General features: G+C 35.0%; 1 protein-coding gene and 1 pseudogene across 1 annotated transcript; both read left to right on the forward strand.

Annotated features, from left to right (window-relative positions):
• The first annotated feature begins 322 nt into the window (after positions 1-322).
• Positions 323-1,281, forward strand: LOC135322945 (olfactory receptor 5M3-like; annotated as a pseudogene).
• A 7,095-nt stretch (positions 1,282-8,376) lies between these two features.
• Positions 8,377-9,354, forward strand: LOC105091023 (olfactory receptor 5M3-like). The gene is given in 2 exon segments (XM_064494216.1): positions 8,377-9,105; positions 9,107-9,354. Coding segments are annotated over 2 exon segments (933 nt in total). The 3' UTR covers positions 9,311-9,354.
• The last annotated feature ends 4,616 nt before the right edge of the window (positions 9,355-13,970 follow it).

Raw genomic sequence — 13,970 nt, forward strand, 5'->3', positions numbered from 1 at the left:
ACAAAAATTCTTCCTCTAAACTTTTTCTATATAAACAAGTAAAACTAGATGCAATAAGTTATGTCATTATATTCTATAATTTTATATTATTCTGCCAGTTGCTCTGTAAAAGAAAACTTATGTATATATATGTGCATAAGGGAAAGAAATACTGCTAAGTAAAGACATGGGGAAAGGAGAGGAGAGATAAAAAGAAAACTTGCAGAGGAATTGAAAGAGAATGGATCAGTAAGATAAAATACAAATGAAGAATGACTATATTTGAGATGAGTATTTTTTATTTCTGTTTATTTTATTAGACAAAGTGCATCTCTGCCTGGATCATATTCAAGAAAATGCTCAATTTTACTGACGTGACAGAATTTATTCTCTTGGGACTAACTAGTCGTCCTGATTTACAGCTCCTGTTCTTTGTGGTCTTCTTACTGGTCTACATTGTCACCCTGGTTGGGAATGTTGGTATGATCATACTCATCAGGGTCAGTCCCCAGCTCAACAGCCCCATGTATTTTTTCCTCAGTCACTTGTCTTTTGCAGATGTGTGGTTCTCCTCTAATGTCACTCCCAAAATGTTGGAAAATTTGGTGTCTGAGACCAAAACTATTTCCTACCCTGGTTGTATAGTGCAGTGTTTCTTCTTCATTGCCTTCATCCATGTAGAAGTCTTCATCCTCACTGTGATGGCCTTTGACAGGTACATGGCAATTGGCAACCCTCTGCTCTATGGTAGCAGAATGTCAAGGATTGTCTGTATTTGACTGATCTCTTTCCCTTATGTATATGGCTTCTTTATTAGTTGCATCTCCACATTGTGGACCCATGGCTTGTACTTCTGTGGGAACACTGAGATCAACCACTTCTACTGTGCAGACCCAGCCCTCATCAAGATGGCCTTAGCAGGAACCTTCATTAAAGAAGGTGCACAATGGCGGGTCTCAACTTCTCTTACTCTTTGCTAGTCATTATCATCTCCTACATATTTTCCTTATTGCCATCCTAAGAATGCTCTCAGCAGAAGGAAGAAAGAAAGCCTTCTCCACGTGTGGATCTCATTTGACAGCTGTCACCATATTTTATGGAACTCTCTTCTTCAGGTACCTCAGAAGTCCAACTGAAGAGTCCATGGAGCAGGGGAAAGTTGTGGCTGTGTTTTATACCACGGTGGTTTCCATGTTGAATCCCATGATCTACAACCTCAGGAACAAAGATGTGAAGGAGGCCATGAGCAAAGTGATCAGTAGGACATACTTAATGAAATAAAATAGAAACTTAAAATGTATGATGAGGCCCATGGTTCAATATAAAGGTTAGAATTAACCATTTCTCTTGGATAATGTTGAGAAAAATTGTTATTTTTGTTTTCAATGAACAGACAAAGATACTACACAATTGAATAAGAAATAAGGTGTAAGGATAAAAGCAGCACATTGTAAACAGGACTCCCTGGGTCTATAACACATGACGATATGAAAGCATGCTGACAACAGCATCCTTTCCCACACAGTGTCAAATTCGACAGGTCATTTTGTAGCTGGAAGCGTTTGTTATGGCTTTTCAGTATTTTACAAGTCCACTCTTTCAATTCTGTTTTTAGAAGAACCATAATGGTCCGTTCTTGCATCTAAATGAGGTGGTGGTTCATGATGTATGTTGTTATTTTTAAATACTGAAATTGACTATTATTTCACTGGTAGTCATTGGTATAATTGTAGACAACAGCCCTGACAGTGGAATAATTTCTGCAGAATATGTTATAAGCTCCGTGTAAGAAATGCTAATGAATTTAACTGTATGCTATATGAGTTTACCTTTTCAAATGTATGCTAATTAATTAAATAAGCCTCATTTATATGTAAACATATGTATTTAAATCCTATTTGTATCTTACCTTATAATGACTATCAGAAGGTAATAACACAATCTCATTGGTTAGTTTTGGATTGTATTTCCATAAATCTATTGGGGAAATTGTAGATATATATTTACTTTTTTTTTTTTCCTTTATTATTGAAGTGTTTTGGGGTTTGGTGGTAGTAGAAAGCAGCTGAACCCTCATTGGTTCTAACACATGCATTTGTAACTTGTCATTCATTTTATATCTGTTTTTAAAATTAACACATCATCAATATAACAGATGCCCTGAATTGTGTTTTTTTTTTAATGATATTGTTGCCTCTGTTTCAAAATACTTTTACTTAAAAGATGAGAACAATTTGAGGCACAAATTGCTGATTTTGATTGTAAATGCACAAAATCTATAACATTTCTTGTCAAGATTGAAGTCCTGTTCATTTTCTTTTATTTAACAATATTTTGTCAAGAAATTTAAAAAATAAAGCAGGATTTTCACAAATAAAGCAAAATCATGCATGCATTATATATGTGTATATACATGTATATATACCTGTTACACATCCATCCACATGTACATGTATGGATATTTCTGTTTGTACGTGTGTGTGTGTGTTTGTGTGGAGGCGTGCGTTTCAGAGTTGTCAACCTGATCAGGACTTTGCAGGAGTTGCTACTTAGGAATTTTCCAAAGGATCAGACTAGTTGTAACATGAATTAACCAACATAATGATGTCATTTATTACACTTTACGTTGTATTATACACAGTCTCGTACTGCATTATTTCCCTGCCCACTACATTTAGTGTATAACTCCAAACGGCCTACTTCACCCACAACAGAACTACTTTCTCTACTTAGCTCTCTCCTGACCACAGATTGTAAAACTTAGTCCACTTGAAAACCAAGAGATTTTAAAGCTTGTTATGGCCAGCTGTGTTATTTTAACAATTATAAACAAACTGTATGGGGGGAGGATACAGCTCAAGTGGTAGAGCACGTGCTTAGCATACATGAGTTTCTGGGTTCAATCCCTAGTATCTCCTCTAAAAAAAGTAAGTAAACTTAATTACCACCCCCTCACTGCCAAAATAAAACAATTTAAAATATAATAACAATTAAATAAAATATAAAAATAAAATGTTTTAAATAAATAAATAAACTGTATAACCATTCACATAACAGCTCATGCAATGGATACATATATTAGCATATTTATGCTTAATTTAAATGATTTAGAATTTCTTTTTTGCATGTGGTCTGAAGCAAGAAACTAATACTAATTTTCATAAAATATCAATTGCCACTTGTTTTTTTTTAATAATCTTCTTATCCCTGATAATTTTAAATGCCAGTAATATTATACATCAACTTGTTTCTATTTCTTTTAGTTCATTCCCCATCATTCTATTCTGTTCTTTAATTAATTAATGACTCATTCATCTAACAAATATTAGCTGAGTGCCTATTATGTACCAGACACTGTTTTAGTTATTTGTTATCAATGAGCAAAACAGAAAAAGAAATTCTTGATCTCATGAGTCTAGGAGTGTGAGACATAGTGTAAACAATTAGCATAATATATAAATAAATCATATAGTATGTTAGATATGTTATGGTGAAATCTGGAAAAAATATCGTGATATAAAGGAGCAAAAGAGTGCTTCTAATTTAGTCATGGGAATAAAGGTAGATTTCTTTGAGATGATAACTGAGCAAAAAACCTCTGCAGGTGGTTTAGAGCTGAGCCACGCAGTTGTGTGCTAGGTCAAAATTTTAGTTTCAGGGACTCATACTTGTTTCATCTTTCACTGGAAAAGTGGAGTCACACAGATCGTGAAGTACAGAACATGGGACTGGCTTATGCAGGCTAAATGACACCATCACCAGGTTTAGTGTGATGCAAACTCAAAGCAAATCATGTCATTTGATCCCAGGACACCTTCAAAATAACTTGAGTTTGAGTTTGGGGAAAAATAAAATTGTGCAAATTGTAACAAAAATAAAATAAAATAAAAACCACAAATCTCATCAGTATGTGTTCCTCTGGAGATGCACTTTCCCCAGGATCATTTCTGGTGAAAGCCTCTTAATTGCTTCTTTTTTCTAATGTAAACATTTAAGGAAAACTTCTGTGTCCTTCCAGTTTCTCTTTTGCCTGGTTCATGTTGTTTGCCATCTCTTCTACAGCCTCCACTGTTCAATTCTGCATCCTTTCTGGGAACACTTCTCTTCATTCTGAGGTTGGTACACAAATGCATTGATCTGGAACTGGAAAATGAAGGTTGCATCTTGAATTTTATTTACATTTATTCCTTATCACTAAAATTAACATGAATTAACATGAATTAATTCATAAATGTTATCTGTGTGTAGATTTGTATTTGTGTGTGTCAGAGAGAGAAACAGAAAGAAATTTTCTATAGAGATTTGATTATTTGATTATTGCAAACTATTAATGGAAGCTACAGTTTCCAGGAGTGCATTTAATCTTTAATAATAATTGTGCCTTGAATATTTATTATGTGTTAGTGTGTAATAAATCTTTTCATATTCACAAACACACAAAGAAATTAATACTGTTATTATTGTTACATCATATTAGTATAGTGAAACTATAAACAAAACAAGAGTAATCCTGTCCAAGTTCTTAAATAAGTCATGGAGCCAGAATTCAGCCAATGTCTGACAAAGCAACAGAATGGAATACTTAATAATTTCTCATGCCTGAACCTGAAGGAGAAAGAATCCACATTCATGGGTAACTTAATTTGAAATACAAAATGCTGCAACATGGCTGTTTGGGTACATCTGCTTTGCCTGGAGATGGCGAGGAAAATCCTGTAAGTGCTTCTCAGTTTCCCAGACCCTCCATTCTTCCCCAGACCTCACACCCACTAAGATCAGAGCTGATCATTCCACTTTGCTGTGAGCTCACCATCACTCTGTATCATCTGGCTAATCACCACGCAAGTTTGCATGGATTTAATTTTTGCAAAGTACTAACAACACCACTTTTTTATATCTTCTTTTTTTTTCTCAGGCATCCTTGGTTGCCTGTAATTAGATCTGGTTTTCAAACAAGAATTCCTCTATTGCTAATCTTTGATAAATGCAAGAATGCAAAAACCATGGGCAGCCCAGCCACACTCTGCTGACTCAGCATCATTGCGATCTGTGGAAAGGCTTGTCACCCTGTTCCAGGCACAGACTCTCTCCTTCATCTTTGTATTTCTCCTGTCTTTTGTGATGCTGTCTTAAGCAGATCTTCCATTAATTTCTCTTTGTCTATGAACCTGTGAATCTTAAAAAATCCATTTTTTCTTGTTTAGGGAATTCTATTTCAAAAGTTAATATATTATTTTTTACATTTTTACAAATGAATTAGCATAGTTTGGGCAGTTTACAGATAGATCTGTGATCTGTTTTTCCTGTTCCTGTTCCCATGGACTGAACATGTTCACAGGCAGCTCGATATGATCCTACAGCACGTTCAGGACAGATACAGTCCTGCGTCAGTATCTGAGAGGGGTGCGTTCCAGGACCCCTGCTGCCTCCCAGGTTACCGAAATCTGCAGATGATCAAGTCCCTTCTATAGAAAGGTGTAGTTTTTGCATATAACTGATGCACACCCTCTCATATACTTTAAATCATGTCTAGATGATGTCTAACACACAATGCGATGCAAATGTTATGTAAATAGTTGCCATAGCCTGGCAAATTCAAGTTTTGGCATTTGGAACTTTCTGGATTAAGAAAATATATATTTTCTATTCGAGGTTGTGGAACCTGCAAGAGTGCTGACTGTACTCATAATACGTTTGCTCTCCTTTCCAGACTTCCTAGGCCCCGCTCTAAAGCTGAGCACGTAGCAACACACTACAAAAGCGTACAACCAGCAGAGAGGGAGAATATTTTATCAACTTGTTTTCCTACTTGGTATTACCTGTTTTTTCTTTTTTCCCAAACCTATGACAACAGTTTTTTGAGGGTTAAAAACAAAGTTGAACAACAAGGTTTTAATTTGAGTAGGCATCAATATTTAACAAAATAGTTAAAAAATAATTTATCTCTATGTCAGAATGATTCCACGGAAGTTCAAAAAATAAAAAGATGTGAAGATCTGGGTTGTCACAGGCGATATATATGAATACAGAAGCAGGTTGTGACGCCCTTGCTCCACACTGTCAAGAGAAAACCACACCATCACCATATTCACTCAATCGCCTGTCGTAACGCAACTGGTTTATAATTTTGTTTGCATTAGTTTCCATTTTTTTAGCTTTATAAGTGCCACACGTGGTTACTGAGCATATCTGAGAAACTTTGGAATAAAAAAACGCCCCAAAACAAAAAAATACTTCCATATTACTACTTTCCACCTCGTGATGTGAAGTCACCTTTTATTTCCTAAAGACTCATAAATATATTCCTTTAAGGAGATAATATAAGTTTTATAACATGAATGATAAATTGGTAGATAAATAATTTTAGTAAATTCATTAATACACATACTATGAATCATAAGCTGAGCAATAGCAAAACAAGCGCTTGACTTAATCTTTAATATAATTTTAAGGAAACTCTGCTTTAGGCATAGATTGATGCCAAACTACTATCCAAAGTGATCACATGTGTTCTCTAAGCTTTAATGTGTCTGTGTCTAACTACGTATTCTTAAACCCAAATGGTCACGTCAAATTGACCATCGAAAACTCTTCGAGGGGAGAATGAGTTCCATAAAGGTGACATGAGGCCTTGGGATGGGGAGTTGGGTGGATGGGGAGAAGAAACCAAAATTATACAGAAAGAATGGTATTCTTTACATCACAAAACAAAAGATTTTATCTTTTCCAATTTTAACTCTTATTATTCCTAATATTTTTAAGCCATGAGTTAATGCTTCAATTTTTTACTAATTAGCCTAAGACCCAGGAGTCATTTGTCAGTCTAATTTACTTGGGTTCGTAGCATTCTCCTTCCTCATGAAAACCTTTTCTTTCCAAAAGGGGTGAGTAGAAGGCAGTGGATTACCTTCGTGAATAAGAGTCTATTTATTTTCACTCTGGCAATGAGGTCATCTTCTTACCTGCTGTGATCTTTCTTGGTCATAACCCTAAGATAACTTTGGATACGCATCAGAGGGTAGTTGCACAAAGTATAATCCTGGAGGTAAAAACAAGGGTTTGGGGAATAATCAAATGACATTTAGCCCTTGGAGAGCATGGCACAGTCCCAAATCCAACAAGCTTATTGCCCTGTTGCAAAGCTCTCTCAGGAATCTTTTTTGATAGAATTACTCCCTGTGTTCCAAAGATCTTCGATGTTTGCTAATTTTGAGGAACTCTCTCTCTGTGTCTCTCTTTTTGCTTTATTATTCTCTCTCCTCTCCTTCATTTTTAAGCTAAGTAAATGCCAGCTAGACTAAGTATAATAGAATTCTTTCCCACACAGCTTCTCACAGTTTACCTTTACTAGATAAGTCATGTGTCTCTAAGAGTTTGCAGAAGATACAAAGATTTCTCATTATCTGATGAATGAACCCTTGTGGATTTTTCTCCACAATACCTATTAACAGCATACACAGCACTAGTGTTTCTATAGGAAAATAATTTTGGAAATATTGTTTTAGAAAAATGTTCCTATGATACAACTTATATCCAGGAAGAACTCCATTGATCACCAAAGAAAAGGCAAACAGTCCCCATTTTCTGCCTCCAGCATAATTCTATAAGAGTACACCATGGTTTTAGAAAGACCATTGACATCAACACCACTCTGAATAGACATTGATCTCCTTGTCTTACTTCTATTTGACTTTCCAGAATGTAAGAGCGGATGATGTCTAGTAGATTACAATTACACGTTAGAGATGCCAAGAGTCCGTGTCCAGGTACTGTGCACAATGTAGGAATGTGTATAAATGGCTTACACCTTTATTTTGATGATTGCTGTGATCAGTTCATCCCTCTTTAAATGAGTCCAAGGATGAGGTTAGATTAAAAATAAATTTTATTTGACATTTAGGGCTGGTGAATTATTTGATTAAGTGACTTCCTTCTCTAATCATGGAGAATATGCCTATAATGAAACAGATAAAATAGTAATTTTGAGTGATGATAAAAAGAGAACTATAGCCCTCCAAAATATCTTCAAAATATGAAAATACCAAACAAGCCAGTGTTGGAAACAAGGGATGTTAAAGAAGTGGTCTTGGAAATTTGGCAAATTCACTATCAAGTACTAGCGTGTTTCAATCACATTTTGTACACCTGTTATGTAAGTGGGGCTCTGTATTTATCCAACCAGGTAGCCTTCCAAGAGCACGTTACATTAGCAAGTGCTCAGAAATGATTTGCTGAAAAGAGTAGCAAAATGCAGTCATAGATGTTTAATAAAGAAAAAAATGAAAAAAGGCATGGATAAAAATGTAAATTAATACATGGTTACTATGTGATTTTGAAATTTATTTCCTTGTAGTTATCACAGGGATTTGTAGCTAATATTGACCCAGAACTGAGAAAATGCTCAATTTCACTGATGTGACAGAATTTATTCTCTTGGGACTCACCAGTCATCAGGAATGGCAAGTCGTCTTCCTCATCATTTTCATGGTGGTCTACATCATCACCGTGGTGGGTGATATCGGCATGTTCATGTTAATTAAGGTCAGTCCACAGCTCAGCAGCCCCATGTACTTTTTTCTAAGTCATCTGTCATTTGTGGATGTGTGGTTTTCTTCCAATGTCACCCCTAAAATGTTGGAAAACCTGTTATCAGAGACAAAAACTATTTCTTACGCTGGTTGCTTGGTACAGTGTTTCTTCATTATAGCTCTTGTCCGCGTAGAGATTTTTATTCTCGCTGTGATGGCCTTTGACAAGTACATGGCAATTGGCAACCCTCTGCTCTATGGCAGTAAAATATCAAGGCTTGTCTGTATGTGACTGATTTCTTTCCCTTACATATATGGCTTTCTGACGAGTCTGGCAGCAACGTTATGGATGCATGGCTTGTACTTCTGTGGGAAAATTGAGATCAACCACTTCTACTGTGCAGACCCAGCTCTCATCAAGATGGCCTGTGCTGGGACCTTTGTTAAGGAATATTCGATGATCATACTTGCAGGCATTAACTTCACTTATTCTCTAACTGTAGTGATCATATCTTACCTATTTATTCTCATTGCCATTCTGCGGATGCACTCAGCAGATGGGAGGTGGAAGGCCTTTTCCACCTGTGGCTCCCATTTGGACAGCAGTTGTCATATTTTATGGAACTCTTATTTTCATGTATTTCAGACATCCCACCGAGGAGTCCGTGGAGCAGGGGAAAATGGTGGCTGTGTTTTACACCACAGTGATTCCCATGTTGAATCCCATGATCTACAGCCTCAGGAACAAAGATGTGAAGGAGGCCATGAGCAAAGTGATCTTCAGAACATTTTTAACTAAATAAAATAGAAAGTTTAAATGTCTGATGAGACCCATGGCTCAGTAAAAGGGGAAGAAATTAACCGTTTCTCTTGGATAATTTTGAGGAAATTTGTTATTTTTGTTTTCAATGAACAGACAAAGATACTATACAATTCAATAGGGAAGAACGGTGTAAGGACAAAAGAAGCACATTGTAAACAAGACTCCCTGGTTCTATAATGCATGAAACCATGCTGATAATTTCATTTATCATTTTTCCTTCCACACAATAGTAGATTATTTTGTAACTGGAAGTATTTTTTTATGGGCTTTCAGTATTTTAAAAGCCCACTCTTTCAATTCTGAGTTTAGAAGAACTATTATGGTCCCTTCTTGCACCTAACATAGGCATTGACGCAGGATATATGTTGTTACTTTTAAATGCTTAAATTGACTGTTATTTCACAATAAGTCACTGGTATTTTTTTCTTTCCTATTTTATGTCTTTTTAAAATTTTTATTGAAGAAAAGGTGGTTTGCAATGTGTTAATTTCTAATGCATGACATAGTGATTCAGCTATTTATATATATTATTCTTTTTCATATTTTTTTATTATAGACTATTACATAATATTGAATATAGTTCCCTGTGCTATTCAGTAGGACTTTATTGTTTATCTATTTTATACATAGTAATTAGTATCTGCGAATCTTGGTCTCCCGACATCTCTTCACCTTCCCACCCTCCTGATAACCATAGTTTGTTTTTTATGTCTGTAAGTCTGTTGCTGGTTTTTAAATAAATCTATTTGTGTCATTTTTAAAAATTTCACATATAAGTGATATCATATGGTATTCTTCTTTCTCTTTCTAGGTTACTTCATGTATTATGATGTTCTCCAGGTCCATCTATGTTGGTGTAAATGGCATTATTTTATCCTTTTATATGGCTGAGTAGTATTCTATTGTACATGTGTGATATATTTATATATACATATGTATGTGTGTATATATATATAGAGAGAGAGAGAGGGAGAGAGAGAGAGACAGAGAGAGAACATCTTCTATATTCAATCATCTGTTGATGGACATTCAGATTGTTTCCATCACTTGGCTATTGTATATAGTGCTGCTATGAACACTGTTGAGCATACACCTTTTTTAATTAGAGTTTCATTTGGATATGTACCCAGGAGTGGGATTGCTGGATCATATGGTAAGTCTAATTTTAGTTTTTCAAGGAATGATCATACTGTTTTCCATAATGGGTGCACCAGGCTACATTTCCACCAACACTGTAGGAAGATTTCCTTCTCTCCACAGCCACTCCAGCATTTATCATTTGTGGACTCTTTAATGATAGACATTCTGACTGGTGTGAGGTGATGCCTCATTATAGTTTTGATTTGCATTTCTTTGATAGTTAGTGATATTGAGCATTTTTTTCATATGCCTATTAGCCATTTGTATGTTTTCATTGGAGAAATGCTCATTTAGGTCTTCTGCTCATTTTTAGATTGGGTTGTGTTTTTTTGTTATTGAGTTGTACTGGCTGCTTGTATATTTTGGAAAGCCCTTGTTTAAAATATGGTTTTAAAGCATTTTAATACCTGTGAGCAAATGGATTTAGATGTTTCATTTTGAAAGCACAGTTTTCACTTAAAGAATTAAATTGATATTCATGCAGAATATTTTGCACATTTGTGACTTAGGTACGGTACATAAGTACTTTAAAATAAGTTTGTATTTGAAAGAAATAAAATATTGGGGGTGTCTATCTGTCATTAACATTGACATGTACTGATATAATATATTAATATAATCTGGTTCTCTCTTGCACCTCATTTAGGCAAGTATAAGCATGAGGCAACAACCTTACAACTTGAACTTCCATAAAGTGTCTGTGTCCTCTAATAAAAATAAATAAATGAATAATAAATAATCTTCTCTTTTGATTTAGAAAATACATAGCTACTGAAAGTTCAATCACACATTTAAATGATGCATTTAAGTAATCACAAATTGATCTGCAAAGATATAAATATAAATGAGATTGGTGCAGTATGAGAACAAACATTCTTTTGTGGCCATTTTTGAGATTTTATTTTCCTTAAGGGAAACCAGTGATGCATATGAACTCATTTCCACATACAAGCACATACATCATGGTCAAAACTTTAAAGCTATTTGCATGTAAATAAATTGCTTATTCAGATTAAATTATAATAATATTACTTTGCTTAGAGTTGCAAAACTTAAACCCCTAAAAGAATTTAAGATTTTATTTACTTATTGTTACTTTTAAGTGAGTTAAATGTAATTTCTTTTGGCAGTAAAACCATTAATTCACCATTTATTGGAAAACTTGGCATACCAAATTAGTTGCTGATTACTAACAAATTTTAAAATATGGTTTTAAAGCATTTTAATACCTGTGAGCAAATGGATTTGGATGATCTTTGTTACATCTTTTTCTTCAAAAGCGAACTGCTTTCTCTACTTACTTTCTGGAGTGTTGGTTTAGTGTTACATGAAGAATGATGACAGCAAGGTAAATGGCTCAATCATGTTCCTGGTTTGAGTTTCCAGATTTCAAATAAATTTGTGGGTGACCTTGATCTAATCATTTCTTGTTATTCATCCAGTTAACTTTTAGGTTCTAGTGTCTGGCTCCGAGATCTTTTCTGGCTCATAATTTCCATGAGTTTGGATTCTTGAGCAGAATATAAAGCAATTTTGCCATTTGCTGAAAATTCAGGATAGTTTTGTAAAATACTTATAAAACTACACCTTAATGTTACATTCATTTCTACATCTATCAACATCATTACATTTCAGCATTTCCAACATAAAGTGTATTTATCTTTCTCTGTCACTCTCTCTGTATTTTGCTCTCTCCAACACACACACACACACACACACACACACACTTTCTTCTTTTTAAATGTACATTTACTTGAGAGAGTGCATTCTACATTATAATAGCATGGTGACAAAGAGTTCACCAGATGCACTGTCTTCATAATGAGTGAGAAGGAACTTAGGAGTTGTGGGTACTCAGGGATAAAGAATGCAGAAGAAAACTTTGCCTGAGCATTATTTTGCAGATGAACTTGGGGTAGTATATAGTTTAGAGTTTATGAATGATCCACATTGGCATTCTGTTTCTTTAACCTGTTAGCTACCTAAACTTGGTAGAAAAACTTAACCTCGGAGTTATTTTATGTATGCATATTTTTATCCTTCAACATAACAATGATATTGACCACAGTCCTACAGAGGTGGCAACTTCATACTTGTGAACTGTTTATAAGAGAAAATGCAAAAAGAATTTCAAGTCTTTGAGAGCTTTGTACAAGACAGACATTGTCCTGAGAGTTAGCCCTATGTTATCTGAGATCCCCGCCCCAGCCTAGGAGATAGTAGTCTCACATTCTGCAGATGAGAACTGAAGCTGAGAATTGTTACTCACCCATGACACATAATTAAAGTTCAGAGTTAAGAAGGTTTGATTCCTGATCCTTCTGACATCAAAGTCAATGCTCTACTGACTCCCAGAAGAGCCTCAATTAAGTGAGACAAGTTGTTCTACTATAATCAACTTCTTCAAAAATGACCTCTACTTTTACTCATTCTCTGCAGATGTTTCCAAATGGTCTTTGAGGCATCTGCCATGTGTCTAACATTCATGAGATGCGTAGGGCAAGCATTGCTGTGATGGTCTCTCCTGAGAGATGATGCTTACTAGAAATGTAGCATAACAGACATGAAAACGACTGACCAAAAGCTTATAATGCAAACCACGACTGTTTTTCTTAGGTGCATAATTGCCAGGTGTGAATGGAAGGGAGCAGAACCCATGTGAAGGTGGGAGAGATTAAACCATTATATTAAGAATTTTGATTTCTTAATTTTAGAACCATAAAAAGTAGTCTTCTGATTAACAATCCTTAACTTCTCTTACCCCTGAGATGTTTCTAGAATTTTAAGTATCACTTCTTTCGTAATTACCTGGGTAGTTCCTTGGGGAGATGCTCTCAGTCCTATCAGTGTTTAAGGTTTTATTATAAGTAGTGAGTCATTATCATTTGGTTTTCTCACTGCTGAAGGTAGGTCTGCAAATTTTACACTCTTTACAATACAGATTAATGCAGTCACATCTTTTAATTTTTATTCTTGTTTTGAAGAGTAGACTAAAACCTCATTTGTAGACATATTGGTTATCACAGGGTTTTATTGTGTGGAAATATATTACAGGGAAATAGTCTTATTTGTATCCACAGTTATTTAAAACTTCATATGTGTGATCTAGCTACAATGGGGATTAACAAAAAAATTATCCTGCATTATTTATCCTTTTACCTCTTCTCTACAATGACCATTGATTTTCACATTGTGTTTTAAAATAAATGTGGATGGAGTTGAAGGTTTTGTGTCAGTGGAAAAGATTAGAGCAGTAATTATACCTTCACTGTTCCTCTTCATGAGAAATTCCAAAAACATTATTAAAATTCATTTTTAAAACTCATATGTTACACATGCTATATTTTTAATTGTTTAATAGATGATGCACACTTATATAATAAATTGGCTCTATCCCAGAAGTCACTTGACCGTCTGATCCTAGGACTCCGGGATTGCCTAACCTTGAGTGGTAGCGTGAAGCAGTGGTCCATTTACTCTGTACTTCAGCCTGCTCTAGG

The sequence above is a fragment of the Camelus dromedarius genome, chromosome 15, assembly GCF_036321535.1.
Source record: "Camelus dromedarius isolate mCamDro1 chromosome 15, mCamDro1.pat, whole genome shotgun sequence".
Lineage (NCBI taxonomy): Eukaryota > Metazoa > Chordata > Mammalia > Artiodactyla > Camelidae > Camelus > Camelus dromedarius.